At 25.6% G+C, this 27,232-nt stretch overlaps 2 protein-coding genes across 2 annotated transcripts; both read left to right on the forward strand.

Annotated features, from left to right (window-relative positions):
• The first annotated feature begins 382 nt into the window (after nt 1-382).
• LOC145835039 (putative defense protein Hdd11-like) lies at nt 383-948 on the forward strand. Its single transcript, XM_082942573.1, has 2 exons — nt 383-584; nt 794-948. Exons 1-2 carry the CDS (start codon nt 383-385, stop codon nt 946-948), a joined length of 357 nt encoding a protein of 118 aa, XP_082798699.1.
• Nucleotides 949-17,112: 16,164 nt separating this feature from the next.
• On the forward strand, nt 17,113-18,032 carry LOC145835045 (reelin domain-containing protein 1-like). The gene is made up of 3 exons (XM_082942585.1): nt 17,113-17,212; nt 17,421-17,619; nt 17,915-18,032. The coding sequence occupies exons 1-3, from the start codon at nt 17,113-17,115 to the stop codon at nt 18,030-18,032; spliced, it is 417 nt and encodes a 138-aa protein (XP_082798711.1).
• The last annotated feature ends 9,200 nt before the right edge of the window (nt 18,033-27,232 follow it).

Genomic DNA, 27,232 nt, shown 5'->3' on the forward strand with positions numbered 1-27,232 from the left:
TTTAAACTTTAGCAAAACAAAAATTCAAACTTTTAAGAGTAATATTCCAAAAACAAACCAAGACCGAAAAATATTTTGTTTTAAGTTTCATAGAGTAGGATACTTAAAAAAGATAAACAATGTATTATAAAAGAGATAAATTAAAATTTTAAACATTTTTGAATTGTAATAATTGTATGTAATGATATATTAGAGAATAAAAGCTAAAATTTAATAACGGATACGTACTAGTTTTATTATATTAATTATACAATATAAGTACGTATTTAAAAATTCAAAAACGTTAATAACACCTATTTTAGTTGTAGCCTATCAGAAAAATAATGGTTTGAACGACAACGAAATACTCGATGCGATAATAGTTTTGTTCAGTAATTTAAAAATGACAAACTATACAAGGCTGTCAATTTTTCTGATATCACTATCACAAATTCGACATTCGAACTCATATTCGAAAAGAGCTCCCGACAAGGCTAGCAAGAACATGGTTCCAAGGCACAACTCTTTAAACTTTCAAAAATCCCCTTCACCCTACGTAATAACAATCAATAACCATTCTTACGTGGCTCGTGTTCCAGTTACAAGTAAGCATTTATTTAAGTCATTATACAACAAACTTACAAAAACTGATAAAAAATTTAAGCATATCAGATTTTTTCAATAAAACTAAAAATAAATTAGTTTTTGTATGTTTAATAAGTCCTAAAAAAATAAACATGACTATGTATCAAAAAACCCCTAACTTGAACAGCTCATTTTTAGCTTAAGTCAAACAAAGTTAAATTCTTTTCAGTCACAGTATCAGGCCGCAGAGGCATTGGCTTCAAAGGCATGTTCATCCAAGCGAGACGGCCATTTAGTTCGGAACCAGTTGGAACCTTGCAGCAGTTTCCCGCCAATTTTTTATCAATCAAATGCAGCAATGCGAACGACGCGGTCACCCATTAAAACCCGGATGTGAAGAAGTCCGTCACACTCGAGTGGTTACCGCTGTTTGACTATGGAGAAGTGCAGTTTAAGTTCGTGCTTTGTTGTATTTACTTACTAACTTACTTCAATTTTTGTTAATATAAAGAGTTCGAAAAAGTATGCTTTGTAATTGTAGCAATAGTTTTTTTTACACTGCATAAAGTTACCTAAATAAAACTTGTAAAGTAATGTTAATAGACTATGAGAACCCAAACATTTTAGTTTTAACCAAAAAAGTATCTAACAAATAATCATAATTAAGTTTGTAACCACCCGTTAGATCTTACAATAAAACTTCTAAACTAATTTCTACAGGCTTGTCATTGTAGAAAAATACACAAACTTTTGGTCAACCAACTCTATTCCAATAAGTCACAAAAAAACACCAGAAACAGCATCTATAAAATCAGAACCAAAGTTAATAACTACTAGAATAGAAACGATTCCAAAATACCGAAAAAAAAGAACATAATAAAGAAATTTCAAATAATACTTTACAACAGTGGTTCCCAACCTTTTTGATGCCCCGCACCCCTAAAGTCTCTTAATTTGATCTCGCACCCCTAACACTATATGCTATAATTATTTATTAATAATTTGATTATAAAATCATTGATTTCATTAATTAATAATTTGTATTTTAATTTTTATGATAGTGTACTATATAAAAAAAAATAAAATATTTGGAAATTTAAAAACATAACAAACTATATTCGAACAAGTTTTATCTATTTTTTATAAGGTAGAAAACATCAGAACTCACTCTTCCTTCTGCAATGATTAACGATTTCTAAGATTTAAAAAAATTAGAAGTGAGGAAAAAGCACTAGAAAAGTAATAAATATTAGGCTTAAATCTAAAAATAATTTTTTTTATACATTTTGTTATGAATATATGTACTCAAAAAATAAAAATCAGCTATTCTAAGTTAAGCTTTGTAATGTTTTATTTTCAAAACTATTAGCAGCTAGGAGGTTTCAAAATAATAAAGATTTGAGTTAGGATTTTAAAAAGTTAAAAAATATTTAGTCTTAGATTGAACAAAGATATGTATAAAAGCAAATACAAAAAAAGTTTGTATGCTTACAACATAAATAGAAAAATGTAGATTGAAAAAGGTAAACAGTTTTAGTTCAAAAAAGGAATGAATAGAAATAAAGTTGATGCATTGAATACTTTTGCTGATCTATAAAAATTGGTTTCACTGAAGCTAAAAACAAGTTTTCTTAAATGTTATAACATACAGAAATTGCTGTGAACTTTACAATTTACTGATGTTAAATCTTTAAGCACCACTTTCTGCACAACTAAGCTTAATAAAAGATGACATTATAAATGTGATAGACTTAACAGAACCTGTTCTTAACAGCTAATAAAAAGCCTGCTGAAGATACTAATTTTTATCTATGTATTTCAATTAAAATAGATGCTAGCTCATAAACTGTTTTAAACAATTAATGTCCAGTTAAGAAAATAAAACATTTAAAGAACAGATGATTAAAATTCACAGGTGTAAAACTCAAGAAAGCTTTATTGAAATGTTAATTCTAAACTAACAGCTATTAAATAAAATTAGTACAATGAATTTACTTCTAGAAAAGCGCTCTTGCTCTATGGCGTATTAATAAAATTAGTTTATTCAGAAAGTTAGCACCAACTTCTTTTTATAACAATATGTACTTTTTAAACTTTATCAGAGAGTGAAATCTCCTTATTTATCATACAAAAATAAAAAGCTATCTCGCACCCCCTGGAATGCTGCCTCGCACCCCTGGTTGGGAACCCCTGTTTTACAAGCAAGAGTGGTAAATAGTTCAAGTAAAATTGATTTTGTAAAATCTGAAATTAGTTTAATAAAAATTTTAGAATCGTTCAAAATTGATTTGCTTTCAACAATTAAAAGTTTTACCGAGTCAGTTTCGTTGTCTAGTTTAAGAAAAATTCCTGATAATTAAATTTATTCAACAACTAGAACAAATACCACAACTAGTTTAATAACTCACTTTAATAAACCATATGTTAAAAACTTTACTAAAAATGGTACAGGTAATCTATATTTTAGCGTAAAGACAATATGTTTGATTATTGTTTTACTGATTAATTTAAAATATGTTTAAAACGAAATCAAAATAAAACAGTTTAAATAGCAACCATTATAAATGCTTGTTTATAAGTTTAATCCGCACCTTTTGAAAGTATATTTGTTTATTTTATTCGCAAAATTTTTGATATTATTTTAGTGTCTATGTAGTTATTATTTTGTTGCTGTAGCTAGATTTTTATTTCAGATGTGACTTCTTAAAAATTGTTTTATGTTTTGTATTTTTATTTTGAACACAAATAATAGTGATTAAAAGTAGATAATTTTTAAAATAATCTTTTATTGAAAAATGATTTTAACAGTATGCTTAATCAACTTCTAGTAATTTTTATTTTTATTGTCGTAGCACTTTTTTCATACATTTTAATTTGTATATTTAATTTAAATAGTACTGCAACAAACTCTTTTAATCAGAACAATTTAAATTTCAAAGCTTAATGTATATAACATTATACTTTACAAAAGCAACGTTTTTCAGTTTAGCCTTAATAGTAGCAAAAGAACTTCAAGCATAAATATTTTATTAAGTTGTTCTGTATTTTTTACAGTTAGTATAAACATAAGTTTCTAGTACTGTGTAAAAGAAAGCATGTGTTATATTTATTGAGCAAAAAATAACTTTTTCATTTACATTTAAACTGTTTATAACAATTTTAAATGATTTAAAATTAAAAAGACCGATAGTTCGTTTAAAAACTTAAGTAAATTTAAAATACTTCTATACTAAGAAGTAAAATGTGGAATGAAGTCCAAAGTTTATTAAAATAATAAAATTTAGATGAAGTACTATAATTAACATTTAAAATGTTTTGCAGTTAGTCAGATATTTTAATCAAAGTCAAAAACTTTAAATTGATTTTAATAAACTAGGATATGTGTCATTAAATGATAACCAAACAATAGGTCTATACTAACTTATGACTAAGTTTTTAAACAACGTTTAAGAATTTTAGAATATAAAAAACTGAGAGATACTTGAAATCAATTGTATCGTAGTTTTTTAGGACTTTAAAATATATTTATTTTGACACATGCGTTAAAGAATGCTTTAAATTAAAATAAACTGTATTAAGTAAAAAATCGTTAAAGATACCGTAGAATTATATTTGTTTTTAGATTATCTGCTTTAAAATATTTTAATTAAATTGAAGAGATCTAAAAAAATAAAAGCTTATAATAAAAAAGACATTTATCAAACAACATAATAAATTAACTTAAATTTTTTTTTTCTGCTTTAGTCTTTAAATTTTTGTTTTGAACTTAATAGTTTTATCTCATTGAATAATATTAAAAGGTATTAAGGTTTGTACTTGTTGTTTCTCTAAAATAGTAGTATTTTGTACACTTTTTACAGCCTGCAAAAAAATTTAACAACTAGCGTATAAATAAAAACATTTTAACTTTATTGTCGTTATAAAACAATAATAAAAAAATAACACTCAATAGTCAATTTAGTTTCTAAAGAACCATTATTCTTTTTTTTTGGTTTAAAGGTTTTAAAAAGTATATACGACCGTACATTACTGTAACTAACAAAAATTAAACTATTTAAAATAGCATTAAACAAGTATTAAAGCTAAAAAAAAGTGAATTGTTGCACTACCGAAAATAATCAAGTTAATTTGCTAACAATATAACCTTAACTATAAAAAAAGCTATTATGCTTTTAAAATTAGTGAGGACTACTTAAATGACCAGACTTTCACTATCTTACCTAACAGTTGAATAACTTAAGATATTGGTTAGTAAGAAATAATTCAAAAAGCTTTATTATAGCTTATTCAGAACAAGCGGTGTACATTCTAAAGAAAAAAATCAACCATAACACATTAATCAAAGTTTCGTTAGATTGTTATTTTGAATACTAATATGCGTTGTGTTCAACTTATTGGTATAACAATTCACTTGAATTTAAAAGCCAATGACTAGAACTATCAGTGCATTAAATACAAACCAAAACTGTACGTTTACAAATCAATAAATAAATAAATAAATATATATATATCACAGATGTTCTTGTGCTAAAACTTTATTCCGACTAACGGCGTTTCACTGCTCTCAAATAAACTTAAGAACAGATCTACGGAGTCTATAAAATGTTAACACACATTAGAAAAAAAGCAGAAAAAAGCATGTATAATTATGTATAGTGTTTATCTAGGTAGTAACTATAAATGGACTTTATGGTTTAAAAACAAAGTTTTGGATAAAAGCGTTAATTTATAAAATTGTCTACAAAAAAAACAAATTTAATAAAAGTAGGCACCAACCTCAAAAAGCTCTAAGAATAGGCAAATTTTAAAAATGAAAATTAAATTGAGTTGTGCAGAAATGTTACGTCATAATAATTTTAACAAATTATTCAATAATTTATACAGCTTGAAAACATGAAGTATTAAACTTGCAAGAATATATAAGTTTTGTGAAATAAATTAGTACATAAATAGACAGAGTTATTTAAAGTAGAATCGTCGGTTATGGGGACAGATATTCGATAAATCTTGCCGCTTATTCAGAAGTAGGTCTTTATCTTCTGCTGCAATTACTGCTCTTTCTGTATTGCAAGTTGGGCAAATTCTACTTACTCCGTTGGATGTATGTTTTATCTTTGAAACAATACTCCACTCCATGTTTGGCCTTTTACCGTACCTGTGAAAAAAGCTCCAGACATAATCCGATAAACGCGTGCTTTGTTTTTTATTTATATTTTATATTTTTATTTTTTATTTAGTAGAAGATAAAGACCTACTTCTGAATAAGCGGCAAGATTTATCGAATATCTGTCCCCATAACCGACGATTCTACTTTAAATAACTCTGTCTATTTATGTACTAATTTATTTCACAAAACTTATATATTCTTGCAAGTTTAATACTTCATGTTTTCAAGCTGTATAAATTATTGAATAATTTGTTAAAATTATTATGACGTAACATTTCTGCACAACTCAATTTAATTTTCATTTTTAAAATTTGCCTATTCTTAGAGCTTTTTGAGGTTGGTGCCTACTTTTATTAAATTTGTTTTTTTTGTAGACAATTTTATAAATTAACGCTTTTATCCCAAACTTTGTTTTTAAACCATAAAGTCCATTTATAGTTACTACCTAGATAAACACTATACATAATTATACATGCTTTTTTCTGCTTTTTTTCTAATGTGTGTTAACATTTTATAGACTCCGTAGATCTGTTCTTAAATTTATTTGAGAGCAGTGAAACGCCGTTAGTCGGAATAAAGTTTTAGCACAAGAACATCTGTGATATACATTCCGATAAGCTTAGCTTATCAGGATCTCCAGGATTTAACGCCTTATAACGTTACATCTTATAAATATATATATATTGATTTTATATAATCCTATATGTAATTTCAAAGTTTCAAAGCAATTAAACTTTTCTATTTATAATGTTTATCCTATGACTATAGTTATAAGAAGAATAAAACAAACTGTAACCCACGAAAGACTATTTCGGTTTGCAATATCTAGGTAGAAATTGATGACATTTAAGCAGCATAGTTGGTTCTTCATCCAAGTTTTAATCTGAAAAGTGTTATATTTACATATACTTTGTTTATACTGTTTAATTTTCTTTTTTAATAAATAAATGCTAAATGATAAACAAATCTCATGTGTAGATTTAATAACACTTTCTAAAAATAGATAAATAATTCTCATTGTATGTGCTTAAATTAAAGTACAAAGAACTATCTGGTAGGTTTAATTGAAAAAAACGTAACAATTTTTTTGTTAACTTTATCAAACAGTGTTTAATTGTTTATACTAAAAAAAGTTTTTTTTTTCAAATAATTAGAAAAATTAGTTTATAGTGTAAGTATACTAATAGATTTAATCTATGTGTATGAATCAACAAACGTTAACAAAAATTTCATAAAACGTGCCTTACTTAATTTTAAAAATACTAAAAGTAATTACTTGACTAAAATAAAAGAAAAATATGGTTAAATCGGTTTTAATAAAGTCTTTAATCTAACACTATTCTTATACGAAAACAAAGTAAGTTCTTTAAAATTACCAGTTGAATACATGAGCTAGTATTTATTCGATGCTCAAGATTGTCACAAAGCTTTTTGGTATGTAGAAGATCCTCAATGAATGGATTATAAATAGAAGAATGATAAAAACTAAAACCTGAAATTTTACATCTATATGAACTTTTAGTAAATTAGAAATTTTTGTTTTACTTAAACTTTCGTTGAAGTACTTCCTAAAAAAACAAATTAATTTCAAAATATATTTTAATTCATTTACACAATTTACATATTAGCTAATAAAGTACAAAATAACAAAGATATCGATAAACATGTATTGTTTTTCTCACAGTTATTCTAAAGTTTTTTCTCGACTCTCAGTTTAACATCAAGCAGATCCCTGGCCACTTCCAACTTGCATTCGAAACCTCCCACAACATCCAGAACCCCTTCCTCTGTCTTTATCATTTCTTGCTTGATCTCTAGCAAGTTGTTCCGTTCCTCTTCTTCATCCCTCGCGCCTGCTAGCGGAGAGTTTCGTCCGGTTTCGAATTGATCCTCATTCTGAATTTGTTCATCAGTGACTTTTTCGAGTACTCGCATTGTTTTCCGAAGAATGAGGAACAAGTATTTGCTCCTAACAAGCCTCCTGGCCTCTAAAGTCCATTTCATGCCCATTTCGCGACTTCTGCGTCTCACTGCTTCTAACAGCACGTCGATTATGTTCACTGTTTCGGGTCGGCAGTAGGACTGGGCAAGGTCGTTGTTTCCTTCCTGGTTGAACGCTTGGATGATTTCGCTCATCAGTCTGGTGTTGTGAGTCCATTGCGGCTCGTGGTAAGGAGATAATTTTGACATGTTATTAAATACTAGAAAAACATAAAGTATAACCAAATGCTTAAAGATACATATAAAAACAGTAAAAAATAACTAATTGGTTTTGTGAAAAGCTACTGTTTAATTTTTTTGTCGGATATTCGAGTCCACACTTAAACTTAATCATAAACTAACAAAAAGAAATTAATATTTTATTATTATTTTATAGTTTATCAAAAAATAATATAACTGGTTACCGTGTTCGGTAAGTTTTTTCTTTACAAAGTTTTATATCAATTATTGCACAGTTGGTTAGCGGCCATTAACATTTTTTGTAACTAGAATTAAGTCAAGCGTAATACACATTAAACAGAACTAGATTTTTGTTTTCTTAACTTGATAAAGTTTTTACTCTCAAAAATTAGGTAGGTTTAATTTCAACAGTTTTTAGATTCTATAAAAGTCTACCTTAAATTTACCTCAAAAATAAGATTTAACTCAAGTTCTTTCAGTTCTTACATTTATGTTTTTTTTTTCATTCTATTTATTTTGACACGGTGTTGAGCTTAGAGAAGCTTAAAAAGAAGACAATATTTTTAAGGCTTTATTTTCCTTAGTTATATTATATTTTATAGTTTTTAAATATAATGGTAATTTGAAGGTCATCATCAAACACAAAGCACGTAAGCTATTTTTTTTGCTAGACTTATGCACTTATAGCAAGAATTTTATTATATACACAAACTTACATTAAATTATTTTCTTAGTGTGAAAAGTTTCTTTTAGACATTTTTTAAAAGTTGTTACGTTTTATTTTGAAACAAAAGAATCAAATTAAGAAAAAAAAAACTAAAAACAACTTAAATTAGTTTTCAATAAATTAAGAAGAATTTCGATTAGTTTATAAACTAAAAATATAAAAAAACTGCTTAGGTTTATACTTTTGTGTTGTTTAAAATAAAAATTAAATATAGTAAACGAAACTATTTTTATAAATAATATTAAACTTTGTATAGCACTTAACTATTTTGTTCAGCTAAAAAAGTCAATGGTTACTTGTCCCATTTTTTAGTTTGTCAAAAGTTGTATTTTTCTGAAAATACTTTCTTAAATTTGACAAAAGAAAAATAAAAACGTAAAAGGAATACTGTTATTACTAAACATAATTACTTTAAACACAAACATTAGGCTTTACTAAAATTAAGCAGTAAGATATTTTTTGAAACAAAGTATATAACTTTTTGCTGTTTGTCTTCAATTAGTACATAGAAATTCTTACAAGTGTGTAAAAATAATTTCACTTTTATAACTACAAACATAAAAACTTTTATTAAGCAAAATAAATTTTTGTATTTTTTTCTACCTATTCAAACTTTAGCTAAAGATCGCTGTAAAAGTTATAACTGCGTCCTTTTATAAACTGAAATAAAAATAAAAACAGTAATACAGGAAAGACTCATATTTCAAAACGCGCGCAAACAAGAGATACGTTATTACGGAATTATTACGAAATTTAAAGCACGATTTGACATATTTAGTAGTTTTTTTCAATAGTTGCTTGTTAACTTTGCATTAAAAACATTGAAAATTTTAGATAGTATTTTCACTTTCATTTAGCTAAACATTGTACAAAAAGTTATGTTTGTGTGTTTGACAAACTGTTTGATTTCTTAATCAACCATCGAATCATACTTAAACTTTACAAAGAAATATATAAAGCGTTTTCCGCATCAACTTAGCTTTCTTGATTTAAGTAATAAAAAGTTTTAAAAGTTCTAATACTAAAGGATAGATGTTCGTGTATTATGGTAAATACTTTTCGTTTATCACTGCAAAACATAAATGCATATAAACTTTTACCCTTTAAAATATCTTATTTTTAATTTAGTTTGTTGCTTCGTGATTGTTTAAAAAATTTTTATAGATATAAAAATGGCTAATTAAAGCACATTTTACATACAATTTGCTTAAAACTGATATAACAATTACTAACAGTTCATTACTTGAAAATTGAAATACAGTTAGGTTGTTGAGATTAATTAAAAATAAACAAACGATTTTTTCTAATTTTTTATGGTAGAGTTGTGGTAAACATAGTTAGGCACAAAACAAATTCGTTTCTTGATGAATAGTAAAAGTGATACGTTTTATTAAAATTTGTACACTGATATAATTTAGGATTAAGCCAAAAAATTATATGAAACTGCTAATTTTTAAAGTCAACAATCGGTTAATAAAAGTCTTTTTATGAACTACAGTTTCGTTTATTTAAAATTTTGATATTCTTTTTTTTTCTAAGTCAAAAAGTAGTACCTTATTCCACACATGTGAAGTGTTTTTGCATTTAACTTGAGAAACATGTTTAATTTTAGGCAGGACAACCGTTAATATTTTTTTAGAATCTTTTATTTACAACCAGGTTTCTAAACTGTTAAAATTACCATCGTTTTGTATTTTGAACAAAATTTATAGCTAAAACTGTACAAACTTTTGGCAAGTCAAAGCTTACCTTTTAAGAATAAACGCAGAAAAGACATACGATAGAATTCAATAAACGGTTGTTTAAAAATGTTTTTGTAAAAATTTATTTACGAAATTACAATTCTTTTTAAACAGTTGAATTTTGTTTTTGTAATATTGTGATTTATAGCTACGTGTTGAAGTACATAATATATATTGTTTTCAATTTAAGTTTTTTTTAGTCAAGCTTTAAACTTTAACGAACGATTAAGATTTCATTTTAAGATTCATAGTTTATATATATATTTAGATTTCTTTTAAGTTCACACTAAGATTCGTGTAAAATTTGATCAAAAATGGGTTTCTTAATTTTACTAAATGTTAACTAGAATTAAAATTATTTTTATTATACGACTGATACAACAGTTGTTTATCGAGGTTTGTGAATGTAAATTTCAATACAAATTAATGCATGTTACAAAATTTTTATGTGCAAAACAAAAAATTAGTATCTACTGTTATAATAAAAAACTAAAAACTCAATTATACGAATTTTTATTTTTCAAAGTATCAACAGAAAACACATGAACAGAATTAATACTATTATAGTATGGTTATAAACGGTTTACATTTTATAAAAGATAATACAGGAGTAAAGAAATTAGAAAGTTTTACAAGAATAAATTAGATTGAAATAAATTTTGTTCAATAAAAATGTACTTATAAAATTAAGTTTAACACAATACTAGAAGTAGTTTGATGTAAAGCTTACTTGTTTTAAAAAGTTATAAACACTTGATGTTTAAAATTTCAACTTTATTTATCAAAAAATTTAATACAATATAAATTCAATGAACTTTTTCAACGAGCTACAAGTTCAACTTTACAAAATAAAATCTAAATTAATAAACTGGTTGGTTTATTATTTATACAGTATATTATACAGTAGATCATCCTTACACTCAGATAAAACATAACATTACGTCTATTGGTTCACATCGTTTTTCGATTCAGTTCATTTTTCCGTTAGCAGACATCTCCAAACTTGCATGATGAGAAGCTGTGAAATGGTATCTAATTAATACTTTTTTACAGTTAAGGTACTGGCATATTATATTTTATTTGTTCGATATCTAAACCTTATAACAAAGTATTGTTGAAATTAAATGGCTATATAGTTGAACGATTTTTTAGACCACTACTACTAAAATAAATTTCTGATTATTTACTGTTGTCATAATTTATACAAATATATATGATTTTAAGAAATGATAAAATAAAAAAAGCAAACTTTTTTAATTAATCAGATTTATTTCAATGCAAAAACTGAAAACGACTATTTTAGTCGCAAACAAACACGTGTCGGCAGTTGGGGCACGAGTTGTGTTTTTTGAACCACTTGGTGGCGCATTCTATGCAGAAAACGTGTTTCCCGCCACAATCGAGCTCGATCAGCTGCTTACCGGGTTCAAAATAGCTCATGCATATTGTGCACGCATCGTTTACATTTGACTGGTCGGCAGTGAACTTCCTGAACTTTTCCACTCTCGACTTTGTCAGACCTGTACAGATTATTTAATTTTAGAATGGTTTGTATACGTTCCAATTTCTCTAAAAGTGTTGGTAGTTTACTATATATCGGTTTAAAGAAGGATTTCTTATAACAAAAACTACATATTGGGATAAATCTCATTTAGATGAGGGTTTAGGAGAAAATTTTGATTTTAAACTGAAATTTGTTGTTTTATAAAAGCAAAACGAAGACTTTTTTATCTCTTAAGTTACAGAAAAGTGAAACGATCGATTTAAAAAAAGACATTGTTAAACAAAACCTTGAAATGGCCCGACGTAATTCCACACGATAGTGTTGGAAACGAATAATTCATCGTCACCGTAGTCACCAACGACGTCTAAAGAACTATGGATAAGGTTTAGATCATAAGCATTTGTATGTGCTCTAGTGTTACCGTTCTGAGAAGAAAAATTAACAGGTCTACTAGTGGAATTGTTCTGAGCAGAAGAGTTAGTTGATGTTGGAAAATTATTGCTATTGTTTTGACCAGATGAATTAATAGAAATGAATCTAGTAGAATTGTTTCGGACAGGAGAGTCACCATAAGATATAAAGAGAGTGTTTATGTTAGTATGTGCTCTAATGATATCGTTCTGAGCCGAAAAATCATCAGGTCTTCTAGAAGAATCATTTTGAGTAGAGCGATCAAGAGGTCTACTAGCAGAAATTTCATTTTGACGATTGAAACCATTATTCGCCGTAGTATTAGTTGTTGGAGCTACTCCAGACGTTTGAGTACTTGAAAGAGACTGTACACTAGTAAATTCTTCAGCATTATTCCTTTCCATCTCACCATTAGACTGCGTTAAGTCGATTGGCTCTTCTTTCTTTTCTTTTTCGTTCTGCGTTACATCAATGATGTCATCGGCTCTTGCATATCCATTGCTAAACGTTCCCTCCTGAAAAATTTCGATTGAAAGCTTGTTAAAACTTTGTTAGTTCAAAAAATATATTGCAGAATATGCCTCAACATGCATAGTTTGTAGAAAAAAATAATAATTATCTTTTATGATCTCTATCCAAACAAGTAGAAATTATAAACTTTATAATGCATCATAAAAGATTATATTACTACATTCTAAGACACTTATCAGTGATACTTAATAGTTGTTTAAAAACTAATAAATCAAAAATATACATATTTTTCTATCAGAAAACCAAAAATTTCATTTCTTTAAGAAAATGTAAAAATTATTTAAAAAGATTTAAAAGGTACAGTTTGACCTAAAACATAATGTTAAGCAGCTTAATAGACTTAATTTAACAAAACTGCTTCTCAACATTTAAAACTTATGACTGTTTTGGTTTTTAAGCTATTGTACTTTTTATACTTATTTAGTACTGCAGCATCAGCAATTTCAATTAAAGATGATAAGCCTTTGCAATAATTATCATAAATTAAAAAAAAGAAAAAAAAACTTAGTGAAAATAAAGAAGAAAAATACAAAAATTTACGATGCTAGGTTTTAATTTTGCTTAACTTGAAAATTAAGTTTTGAGAAAACTTTTAAAAATATATAAAAAATAATAATTCTTCATTAAAAACAATACAAAAAAGAATATTCAACTTAATTTTTGTCAAAAGTATTAAACTTAAAATAATTAAGTGTTGAAATTTGTGTACACCAATAAAATTACAAAAAAAATCATGAAACTTTTAGAGTAATATACAAAAGGGCAAAATAAAGGTACACAAACTCTATGTTTGAATATTTAATAGTTTAAACTGTAAATGTTAATTAACTTCTCTTTTCTGTTTTGTTGCTACTTTAAACTTATGAATTGTCTTTTGCTATAATACCATGCTAAAAACTGTTTTTTTTTTTTTATAATTAAAGTTAATCTGTGAATTAAAAAAAAAAGCAGACAACATATACATTATACATAGAAGAAAATTAAAAACCTTACCTGTACATTTTTAGACGTAGAAATATTATTTAAAACATTTTTATCCATTTTGTCTGCAAAAATAGTTTATTTTGTTATCTGCAAAATAACTGAACAAAACATTAATTAAGCTTTACAATTTTTGTAAACTTACAAACGTTAATAAATAGTAAAAGTAAATAAACTTAAAATTGCATAAATGATTTCTTAAACTTTAAACGTGTAGCTAAGATGAAAGAAAGCTTTTTAGGTAAACATAGTACAAAGTTTACTCGAACTTATTAAACTGCTTAAAGTACAGTTAAAAATTTAGTTTCAAAATAAAGATTATCTTTTACCTTGCCTTTTACTTTCATCCATTACAATGTCTTGAAATCAAGAGTACTGAGTTCAATAAACGAATAAATGTACAACTAAAACTTTGGTTATTAGTAAGTTAGAAACAGTAAAAGCAATCAAGTAATCTTTTGGAACGCAACATTTAAATCATCAAATCAAAGTTATTGAACATTAAATTTTTTTTTACTGTTTTCTTTATTTAGAAATTTTTTTATTTTATTTTTTAATTAATTTTTTTTTAATGAGATTATAAAGTCCTAAAACTGTATTTTCTTGCTAATAATTTTTATTATCAGGAAGACCTAAATGGTTTTTTGCATTTATTATCTTAAAACAGTATATTATACATTTAAGAAAGCTTATATTAACAATAAAATAATGCTTGTAATTTTTTTCTATGTCCAGATTTATACCACAATAAAACAATTTTTTACGGCTTATTTTAGGGAAATAATATACAACTTGATTTCTATAAACAAGTATTATTTTTACTTCTCAAGTCGTTTATTAAATTAACAAAATTACTTTATTTAACTTTATTGGAATCAAGTATTTAATGTTTTAATATATAAAATAATTGTACAGTAAAGATAATAGCAGTCTTAGACGGATAATAAAAAAAATAAGTAACTGATTGTGTTTAATAAACCGATAAAAAGTATGTAGTTTTTAAGTTCAAACTTTTCATGGCTTTGTAAAATCATTTTGAATGGAAGTTAAATAGTGTTTAGATATTAAAAAGGCTATATTTTTTCCGATATCGTATAAAATTAATAATTTGTTCTTGTTTAACTGTTTAATGTTTTAAAACCCCTAGCTGTGAAAGGTACGACTATTCAAGTACGGAAAGTTTAAATTTCGACATTTAAAGTTCTTGAAAAAATTTAAAAGGCTCACTATTAAAAAATTAATGTAAATTTTTAAGTATAAAAAACACATATCACGTTTCTATTAATACCTAAAATTGTTTTCTTTTATTTTTGATAAAATAAAATGATTTTTAGATATGGCTTAAATAAAGTAACAAAACATAATTATTTTTAGTAGTTTTAAAGTATCTTGAAAAATATTTAAGATTTTGCTAAAAGCAAAAGGTGGCTGGTAGACTTTAATAAGATCTACATATCTATGTTTTATTTTCATGTTTATATTACTTTTTAAGATAGAGTGTTTTAGATCTTTTTTCAAGAATTTGAATTGTCGGAGTTTAAGTTTTTCGAATTTGAATTGTCATGTAACCGGCTGTGAAACATTTCCTTAAACCTTACTTTACTTAAAACTAAGCTGTTTATGCACTCACTTTTAAGTTATAAAATTTTTGTAAAGTACGTTTGTAAATGTACCACAGTTATCTATGACAGTTTAAACAAAAGTTAATGTTTATAATTACTTGGTAACATTAATAAAAATTTTTTTAATATTAAATTTTTTAAATGATTTTTTATTTATATGCAGTTATTGTTTTAAAAAACCATAAAATAGTTAAGTAATTACCTAAAAAGTCACAAAACACTTCTTTTATCTTTTTTAATTGAATTTATTGTAAAAATTTAATATTTAAATAGTGAATCTATGCGTTTTCAAAATCTTATAAACGATTGAACGTTTCATTATAAACAACATAAACTATAACAAAGTAGATATGATTAGAGTAAGTGTAAGTAAAAAAAAAAGGATAAAGCTTTTAAAGTACAAAGATAAGATATAATTTAATTAGATAGTGTTTTAAACTTTGCTAAATGTCAACGACAGTTTTTGCTAAAACTGTTGAAGTACTTTGTCTAATTTAAACGTTTTCTTCACTAGCAGAACTTTTACAAAACAAGAACTGTATTTTGTCGAAGAGTTTTAATCTACACGTGTTAATAATGTGTATTCTGACAGTTTTAGTTTTAACTTGTAGTAGTTTATTTTTTTTTTATAAAAAGAAAACGATTAGTGATGATTTTTCTGAAACAAAAAAAAAGTGGATTTAAAAAATTTTCATTTAACTTTTTTCAGTGTTTTAGGTTTAAATTTTATTTCATAATATTATGAGTATGAATTGAAATCAGGCATAACAAATACGTATATTTGACTTGAAAGTAGTTTTAGTTTGTAAGTGAACCTTGCTAACTCAAATGTTAGTATACTTTTTTAGTCAAAAGTTAATCTAAGTCTCTTGAAAAAAATATATTTACGGTATACATTTAGAATTTCATACTATAGTTTAAAAAAAACTTTAAAGGTTTTTATTGTAGCTAATGCTAGAAAAATTAAACTTAGTTTTCTACAATTTTTAGAATTAAGTTTTACTTATTTTTAAAAATTTAGACTGTTAAGACAAAATTTCACTATGTTTTTGGATTTTTGATACGCAAAAAAAATGTTTACTATATTACTAAAAACTATTGTATAACCAAAAAATATTTTTTTTCATTTCCTCGAATTGATGTTAACTTGTTTTTTTTTTCAGTAACTAAATAAAACTATTTTTTCTATATGAGATTTTAAACTTTTGCAAAACAAAGTTCAAACTTTTAAGAGTAATATTCCAAAAACAAACCAAGACCAAAAAATATTTTGTTTTAAGTTTCATAGAGTAGGATACTTTAAAAAGATAAACAATGTATTATAAAAGAGATAAATTAAAATTTTTAAAATTTTTGAATTGTAATAATTGTATGTAATGATATACAAGAGAATAAAAGCTAAAACTAAATAACGAAAACATAAAAGTTTAATACAATATATTATATTAATTATACAATATAAGAATGTAATTAAAAGTTTAAAAACGTTAATAACACCTATTTTAGTTGTAGCCTATCAGAAAAATATTGGTTTGAACGACAGCGAAATACTCGATGCGATAATAGTTTTTTTTTAGTAATTTAAAAACTATACAAGGCTGTCAATTTTTCTGATATCACTAACGCAAATTCGACATTCGAACTCATATTCGAAAAGAGCTCCCACCAAAGCCTGCAAGAACATGGTTCCGAGGCACAGCTCTTTAAACCTTCAAAAATCCCCTTCACCCTACGTAATAACAATCAGTAACCATTCTTACGTGGCTCGTGTTCCTGTTACAAGTAAGCATTTATTTAAGTCATTATACTACAAACTTACAAAAAACTGATAAAAATTTTAAGCGTACCATTTTTTTTAGTAAAACTAAAAAATATTTAGTTTTAATATATTTAAGATATCCTACAAAAATAAACTTGACTATGTATCAAAAAACCCCTAACTTTAACAGCTCATTTTTAGCTTAAGTCAAACAAACTTAAATTTTTCCAGTCACAGTATCATGCAGCAGAGGCGTTGGCTTCAAAGGCATGTTCATTCAAGCGAGACGGCCATTTAGTTCTGAACCGGTGGGAACCTGGCAGCAGTTTCCCGCCAATTTTATATCAATCAAGTGCAGCAATGCGAACGACGCGGTTACTCATTCAAACCCGGATGTGAAGAAGTCCGTCACACTCGAGTGGTTGCCACTGTTTGACTACGGAAAAGTTCAGTTTAAGTACGAGATTTTTTTGGGTTTACTTACTCACTTACTTCAATTTTTGTTAATATAAAGAGTTTAAAAAAGTATACTTTGTTGTTATAGCTATGGTTTTTTTTACACTACATAAATTTACTCAAAATAAACTTGTAAAGTAATGTAAAAAAAAACAATGCGAACCTGAACATTTTAGTTTTAACCAAAAAAGTATCAAAAAAATAATCATAGTTAAATTAGTAAGCATCCATTAGATCTTAATATAAAATTTCTAAATTAATTTCTACAGGCTTGTCATTGTAGAAAAATACACAAACTTTTGGTCAATCAACTCTATTCCAATAAGTCACAAAAAAAACACCAGAAACAGCAACTATACAATCAGAACAAAAGTTAATAACTACTAGACTAGAAACGATTCCAAAATACCGAACAAGTAAACTAAATAAAGAAGTTTCAAATAATACTTTACAAGCAACACTGGTAAATAATTCGAGTAAAATCTATTTTGCAAAGTCTGAAATTAGTTTAGTAAAAGTTTTAGAATCGTTAAAAATTGATTTGCTTTTAACAATTAAAAATTTTTCCGAGTCAGTTTTGTTGTCTAGTTTAAGAAAAACTCCTGACAAAAAAGTTTATTCAAAAACTGGAACAAATACTACAACTAGTTTAATAACTTACTTTAATAAACCATATGTTAAAAACTTTACTAAGAATGGTACAGGTAATTTATATTTTAGCTTAACGAAAATCTGTTTGGTTATTGTTTTACTGATTAGTTTGAAATATGTTTAAAACGGAATTAAAATGAAATAGTTTAGATAGCTACCATTATAAATGCTTGTTTAATAGTTTAATCCGCACTTTTTGAAAGTATATTTGTTTATTTTATTCGCAATTTTTATAATTTTAATTTAGTGTCTATGTAACTAATATTTTGATGCTGTAGCTAGTTTTGTATTTAAAAACTTCTTATAGATAATTTTCTTTTTGTAGTTTTATTTTGAACACGAATAAATAATGATTAAAAATAAAAATTTCTAAAAATAACCTTTAATTAAGCATTGTTTTAACAATATGCTTAGTTAACTTCTAGTAATAATTAATTTAATTTTTAGAGCACTATTTTCATACATTGGAATATGTAAATTAAATTTAAATAATAATGCAATAAACTATTTTAATTAAAAGAATCGTTATTTAAAAAAATGTATATAACATTGTACTTTACAAAAGCAACATTCATTAGTTTGGCCTTAATAGTAGCAAAAGAACTTCAAGCATAAATATTTTATTAAGTTTTCTAGTATTGTTTACAGTTAGTATAAACTAAAGTTACCAGTACTGTGTGAAAGAAAGAATGTGCAATAATAATTTAGCCAAAAATACCTTTTTTATTTAAAATTGAACAGTTAATATTAATTTTAAATGATTTAAAATTTGAATAAAATGCGATAGTTTGTTTAAAAAGTAAAGTAAATTTAAAATACTACTATACTAAGAAGTAAAATGTGGAATATAATCCAAAAGCTTTGAATTTATAAAATTTAGATGAAGTATTATAATTACCATTTAAAATGTTTTGCAGTTGAACAGAAATTTAGTTAAAGTCAAAAACTTTAAATTATTCTAAATAAACTAGAGTATGTGGCATTAATGATAATCAAACAATAAGTCTATACTAACTTGCGTCTAAGTTTTTAAACAACGTTTAAGAATTTTCGAATAGAAAAAACTATCATATACTTGAATTTAATTGTATCGTACCTTTTGATAAGAACATTTGCATTAAAACATTTATATTATGACACATGCATTAAAAGAATGCTTTAAAACAAAATAAACTGTTTTGATTAAAAAAAGTTAAAGTTACCATAGAATTATCTATACAATTAGATAATTTCAATTAGACTGAAGAAATCTAAAAAAAATAGCTTATAATAAAATATACATTTATTAAACAACAAAATTATATTAACTTAAATTTTTTTTTGTGTTTTATTCATTAACTTTTTGTTTTGAGCTTAATAGTTTTATCTCATTAAATAAAATTAAACGGTATTAAAGTTAGTACTTGTTGTTTCTCTGAAATAGTAACTTTGTTTACTTTTTACAGCATGCAAATAATTGTAACAACTTGCGTATTAATAAATACATTTTAACGTTTGTGTCGTTATATAACAATAGTAAAAAATATAACACTTAACATTTAATTCAGTTTGTAAGGAAATATTTTTTTTTTTGTTTTACAGGTTTTCAAACGTATAAACGACCGCATAGTACAGTATGTAACTAAAATTTAACTGTTTAAAATAATATTAAACAAGTATTAAAACTAAAAAAAAGTAAGTACTGCAATATCAAAAACAATCAAGTTTACTTTCTAACAACATAACCTAAATAATAGAAAAAGCTATTATGCTTGTAAAACTAATGAGGACTTCTTAAATGACTAGACTTTCACTATCTTACTTAACAGTTGAATTACTTTAGATATTGGTAAGTGAGAAGTAATTAAAAATACTTTATTATAGTTCATAAAGAACAAGCGTTACATTCTAAAGAAAAAAAAAACAATAACTTATTATTCAAAATTTCGTTAGACTGTTATTTAAATTAATTTTTCTTTGTGTCAGTTTATTAGTATAACAATTAACTTGAACTTTACAGCCAATGACTAGAACTATCAGTGCATTGAAAACAACCAAAATTTTACATTTACAAATTAGTAAGTATAAATATATATATATATATATATTGATTTTATATAATCTTATTCCTAATTTCTAAATTTCAAAGCAAATAAACTTTTCAATTTATAATTTTTATCCTATGACTTAACTTATATAAAAAATAAAACAAACTGTAACCCACGAAAGACTATTTCGGTTGGCAAGATCTAGGACGAACTTTATGAGATTTAAGCAGCATAGTTGGTTCTTTATTCGAAATCAAATCTGAAAAGTGTTATTTTCACACATTATTTATACTGTTTACACATTTTCTTTTAAATAAATAAGTGATAAAAAATAAACAAATCTCCAGTAGAGACTTTAAGAAAACTTTCTAAAAATAGTTAAATAGTTCATATTGTTTGTGTATAAATTTAAGTACAAAAAATTATCTGGTAGGTTGAACTGAAAAAAAAGGTAAAATTTTTTTTAGTTTTTATATCTCTTTATAATTTATAAAGTAGAATAAATTTTATGTTAACTATATCAAACAGTGTTTAATTTTTTATACTAAAAAAACTAACTTTATGTAAAATATTCTTGAAAGTTAGTTTATATATTTTATCTATGTGTGCGAATCAGCAAATATTAACAAAAATTTAACAAAACATGCCCTACATTATTTAAAAATACAAAAAGTAAAAATTGACTAAAATAAATGAAAAATATGGCTAAAGTGGTTTTAAAAAAATCTTTAATTTAATACTATCCTTATACAAAAACAAAGTAAGTTCTTTACAATTACCAGTTGAATACATAAGCTAGTATTTATTCGATGCCCAAGATTGTCACAAAGATTTTTGGTAAGCAGAAGCTCCTAAATGAATGGATTATAAATAGAAGAATGATGAAAACTAATTCAACTTATAAACCTGATATTTTACATCTATATGAATTGTTGTTAAATCAAAAATATATGTTTTACTAAAGTTTTCTGTAAAGTACTTCCTAAAAAATATGTTTAAAGTTATTTATACTATTTATAAATTAGCTAAGAAAGTACACAATAAAAAGGTATCAATAAACATGTATTGTTTTTCTCACAGTTTTTCTAAACAATTTTTTCGACTTTCAGTTTAACATCAAGCAGATCCCTGGCCACTACCAACTTGCATTCGAAACCTCCGACAACATCCAGAACCCCTTCCTCGATCTTTTTCATTTCTTGCTTGATCTCCAGCAGGTTGTTCCGTTCCTCTTCTTCATCTCTTGCGCCTGCTAGCGGAGAGTATCGTCTGGTTTCGAATTGATGCTCGTCCTGAATTTGTTCATCAAACACTTTTTCGAGAACCCGCACTGTCTTCTGAAGAATGAGGAACAAGTATTTGCTCCTAACGAGCCTCCTGGCCTCTAAAGTCCATTTCATGCCCATTTCGCGACTTCTGCGCCTCACTGCTTCCAACAGCACGTCGATTATGTTCACTGTTTCGGGTCGGCAATAGGACCGGGCGAGGTCTTCGTTGCCTTCCTGATTGAATACCTGGATTATTTCGCTCATCAATCTGGTGTTGTGAGTCCATTGCAGCTCTTGGTAAAGAGATAATTTTGACATGTTAAAATAATAAACTACAGGTGAAAAGCTTAAATTTAAAATGCTTAAAATTAACATATAAAAGTAATTAGAATAACTAATTAACTGTGTGATAAATTACGGTTTAATATCTTTATTTATATGTTCAGGCCTACTACTATACTTATACAGTTTATCTAAAAAAATATTATAACTGGTTACTGTATTCGGTAATTTTTTTCTTAACAAAGTTTCATATCAATTAATGGAGATTGGGCTAATAAGCGGACATTAACATTTTTGGCGGCTAGATAATCAAGCCAGAAGTAATGCATTCTTAAATAAAACTTTTGTTATATTTTTTGTTTTCTAAACTTGTTATGTTTTTTATTTTTTGCTTAAAGTTAGGTATATTAATTTACAGTAGATTTAGCTTTAATTAAAGTTAAATGTAACCTAAAAAAAGCATATATTAACTGATAATACAAGATCTGCCTAAAGTACCTATAGTTCTTACATATATTAATACTTTTTATTTTTCTAGACACGGTACAGAGGTCGTTAAATTAACATAATTCCATGTAAGCTTTTTTGTCAGACTAATGGACTTATAAAAAGAAGTTAGAAAATAAATTAAAACAAAATTATTTTACTAGTAAGATAAAGTTTTTAGAAATTTTTAAAACGTTTTATTGTTTTATACTTTAATTAAAAAAGCAAATTAGGATTAAAAAAAAAGAACAACTTATCTAAGTTTTCAATAAAAACAAATATAAATTTCAAGCAAAAAGATAAAATAACAACAAATAAATATTTCAGATGGTTTTTGTAGTTTTACAAGTTTGTTCTTACGAAAATTAAGAAGTACTTTGAATAGTTATTGAACTGAAAAATATAAAAACTGCTTTGATTTGTACTTTTATCTTCTTCAAAATTAAAAATTAAGTATAATAAACAAAACGATTTAAAAAAAAAATATTTAACTTCTTAGAGCACTTGATTTTTTTATTCAGCTAAAAAACACAATGGTTACTTTGCCCATCTTTTACTTTGTGAACAAGTGTATTTTTCTAAAAATACTTTCTTAAGATTGACTAAATAAAAATGCAAAAGTTAAAGGAAGACTGTTATTATTAAACATAAATACTTTAAACACAAACATTGAGCTTCACTAAAATTAAGCATCTAAAAGGTACGCTAAATTTCTCAGTAAGATATTTTTGATAGACAATTATATATTTTTTTGGTGTTTGTCTGCAAATAGTACACAAAAGTTCTTACAAGTGTGTAAAAAATATCGGCAATGCTTAGTATAACTTCACTTTACAGCTACAAATTACTTACATAAAAACTTTTAACAAGCACAATAAATTTTTGAACTTTTTCTACCTTATTCACACTTTAACTAAAAACCATTGTAAAAGTTATAACTGTGCCTTTTATAAACTGAAATAAAGACAAAAATAGTAATACAGGAAAGACTCATATTTCAAATCGCGCGCAAACAAAAGATACGTTGTTACAAAGTCTCAAGCTTGGTTCGACACTTTCAGTAGTTTTTTTCAATAGTTGCTTGCTAACTTTGCTTTTAAAACATTGAAAATGTTTTAAAACATTTTTAGCTTCATTTACCGAAAAATCTTACAAAAAATTATTTGTGTTTGACAAACTGTTTACTTTCTTAATTAACCATTAAATCATACATAAATTTACAAAGAAATAATATTTTTTTTTTGCATTAATTTAGCTATGTTGTTTTTAGTAATTAAAAGTTTCAAAAATTCTAAAAATAAAGGATAGTTGTTTGCGTATTGAGTTTAACACTTTAAAATATCTTGTTTTCGATTTGCTTTGTTGCTTCGTGGTTGTTTGAAATCTTTTTAAGGTATAAAAACGTCAAAGAATAGCTCATTTTTATACAATTTGCTTAAAACTGATATAACAGTTTATAACTGTATATTATAATTGCTTGAAATAGTTTTTATTATATGATAATCGAAATATAGCTAGGCTGTTGAGATTAAATAAATCAAATAAATAAGAATATTTATTTTGTTATGGTAAAAAAAATTTTGTGGTAAAAAGGGTTGTGGTAAAAAAATTTTTAAAAAATTAAGGTTTAAAAAATTTAGGGTTGTGGTAAAAAAAATTTTGCTTATAACGAATCTTGGTTATCGATCGTTTACAAAAAACAACTTCGTTTCATGACGAATAGTGAAAGTGATATGTTTTTATCAACAGTTTCATAGTATTACAGTATTGAAATTTAGGATTAAGACAACAAATTTCACGTAACTGCTTGACTTTAAAGTGAATAATCGATTAAATAAATTTTTTTTTGAACTACAGTTTCATTATTATAATTTTGATATAATATTTTTAAGTCAAAAAGTAATACCTTATTCCACACATTTGAAGAATTTTTGCATTTAACTTGAGAAACATGTTTAATTTTAGGCAGGACAACCGTTAGTATTATTTTAGAATCTGTTATTTACAACCAGGTTTCTAAACTGTTAAAATTACCATCGTTTTGTATTTTGAACAAAATTTATTGCTAAAACTGTACAAACTTTTGGCAAGTCAAAACTTACCTTTTAAAAATAAACGCAGAAAAGACAGACGATAGAATTCAATAAACGGTCGTTTAAAAATGTTTTTGTAAACATTTATTTACGAAATTACAATTTTTTTTCAAACAGTTGAATTTTTTTTTTGTAATATTATGATTTATAGCAATGTGTTTAAGTACATAATATATATTGTTTCCAATATAAGTTTTTTCAAGTCAAGCTATCAACTTTAAAGAAGTATTAAGATTTCATTTTAACGTTCATATTTTAGATATATATTTAGATTTCATTAAAATTCACACTAAGATTCATGATAAATACGATAAAAAATGGGTTTCTTTATTTTACTTAATGTTAACTAGGATTAGAATATTATACGACTGATACTACAATTGTTTATCAAGGTTTGTGAATTTAAATTTCATTACAAATTAATGCATATTAAAAAATTTTTAAGTGCGAAACATAAATTAGTATTTACTATTATAATACAAGTAAGAACTAAAAACTCTGTTACACGAATTTTTATTTTTTTAAATATCAACAGAAAACACATGAACATAATTAATACTATTATAGTACGGTTATAAACAGTTTACATTTTTTAAAAGATAATACAGGAATAAAAAAAGTAGAATGTTTTAAACGAAAATTAAAAAGACTTAGATTGAATTGAACCTTGTTCTATAAAAATATATGCTTATAAAATGGAGTTTAAAACAATACTAGAAATAGTTTGATGTAAAGGTTACTTATTTGAAAAAGTTATTAACACTTGATGTTTAAAATTTCAACTTTATTTATCACAAAATTTAACAGAATAGAAATTCATTGAACTTTTTCAACGAGCTACAAGTTCAACTTTACGAGATAAAAGACAAATTAGTAAACTCGGGTCACTTATTTATAAAATATACTATACAGCAGATCATCCTAATATCGAGTTACAACATAACATTGGGTTTATTGGTTCACATCGTTTCAGTTCATTTTTTCCGTGAGCAAAATGGCAGGCATCTGGAAATTTGCATGATAGGAAGCTGTGAAATGGTATCTAATTAATATTTTTTTCACAGTTAAGGTACCGGCATGTTATATTTTTATTTGTTCGGTATCTAAACCTTATAACAAAATATTGTTAAAATAAAATAGCTTTTTAGTGATTTTTTAGACCACTACTATTACGATAAATATCTTGTCATTTACCATTGTCGTAGTTTATACGAATTCGATATATATATATATATATTACTTTAAACAATTAAAGTTAAGCTACTTCTGAGTACTTAAAAAATTATTAAAAAAACAAAAGCAAAATTTTGTAGTTTATCTGAATTATTTCAACGCAAAAACAGAAAACAACCTTTTTATTCGCAAACAAACACGTGCCGGCAGTTGGGGCACGTTTTGTTTTCTTCGAACCACTTGGTGGCGCATTCGATGCAGAAAATGTGTTTTCCGTCACAATCGAGCTCGATCAGCTGCTTACCTGGTTCAAAATCACTCATGCATATCGTGCACTTATCGCCTACGTTCGACTGGTCGGCAATGAAATTCCTGAACTCATCAACTCTCGACTTTTTCAGACCTGTACGGGTTATTTAGTTTTAGAATGTTTTGTATACGTTTCAATTATACGTAATTACTCTAAAGGGTTGGTAGTTCACTTTATTTCTTTTTAAAGAAGGAGATCTTGATACAAAAACTATGTAATGGGATAAATTACATCTAGATGAATGTTTAAAAGAAAGTTCTGATTTTGAACTAAACTATAATTTTATTGTATTTTACAAGCAATACAAAGATTTGATTTGTTATTACACTTAAAGAAAAAAGTAGAGATATATTTTAAAAAATATTTTGTTAAACAAAACCTTGAGGTGGCAGTTCCCACTCGTACATCGCTTGTGCGATGGGATCAAATAATTCATCATCACTGTCGTCATCACTCTCGTCATCACTGTCAGGGAAGTTATCAAAGGAGTGATCAGTGATGGCATCAGCGAATGTATAACCGTAGTCATCACCGAATTTATAACCGCCGTAGTCATCACTGTCGTCACCACTGTCGTCATCACTGTTGTCATCACTTTTGTCATCACTGTCGTCATCACCGACGTCATCACCAACGTCGATTTGTTCTTCTTTCTTTTCTTTTTCGTTCTGCGTTACATCAATGATCTCATCGGCTCTTGCATTTCCATTGCTGGACGATTCCTCCTGAAAAGTTTCGATTTAAAACTTGTAGAAATTTTGATAGTACAAAAAATGTATTGCAAAATATGCTTTAACTTTCATAGTTTGTGGAAAAAGTAATAATTATCTTTTATGTGCTTTATTAAAACAAGTAGGAATTATAAACTACCAAAATGCACTATAACATTACAATATTATATTATTTGATTCTAAAATGCTTATTAGTAATATTTAACAGTTGTTTAAAAACTGGTATATCAAAAATAAAGATATTTTTATATGATTTTTTTTTTTTAAATGCAAAAATAATTTTTTAAAATTAAAAAGGCACAGTTTAATCAAGACATTATGTAAAGTAGCTTAATAGACTTTATTTAACATCACTGCTTCTGAACACTTAAAAAACACTTATGATGTTTTTTGTTTTTAAGCTATTGTTATTTGTATACTTATTTAATACTGCAGCAATAACATTTTTCAATTAAAGATGGTAAGCCTTTGTAATACAATATCAATAAATAAGGTTATAAAATGTAAAATGGAATAGAAAAAATATAAAAATTTGATATTCATTTTTTGATGATAGGGTTTAATTT

Source organism: Thalia democratica, chromosome 1 (genome assembly GCF_965202585.1).
Source record: "Thalia democratica chromosome 1, ktThaDemo2.hap1.1, whole genome shotgun sequence".
NCBI lineage: Eukaryota > Metazoa > Chordata > Thaliacea > Salpida > Salpidae > Thalia > Thalia democratica.

Bases quoted from the DNA above. Each gene is read 5' to 3' on its own strand.
- LOC145835039 (XM_082942573.1), top strand. From the start codon at position 383: ATGACAAACTATACAAGGCTGTCAATTTTTCTGATATCACTATCACAA. The intron at 585-793 runs GTAAGCATTTAT...AATTCTTTTCAG, and splicing joins GGCTCGTGTTCCAGTTACAA to TCACAGTATCAGGCCGCAGA.
- LOC145835045 (XM_082942585.1), top strand. From the start codon at position 17,113: ATGGTTCCGAGGCACAGCTCTTTAAACCTTCAAAAATCCCCTTCACCC. The intron at 17,213-17,420 runs GTAAGCATTTAT...AAATTTTTCCAG, and splicing joins GGCTCGTGTTCCTGTTACAA to TCACAGTATCATGCAGCAGA. The intron at 17,620-17,914 runs GTTTGACTACGG...TAATTTCTACAG, and splicing joins ACACTCGAGTGGTTGCCACT to GCTTGTCATTGTAGAAAAAT.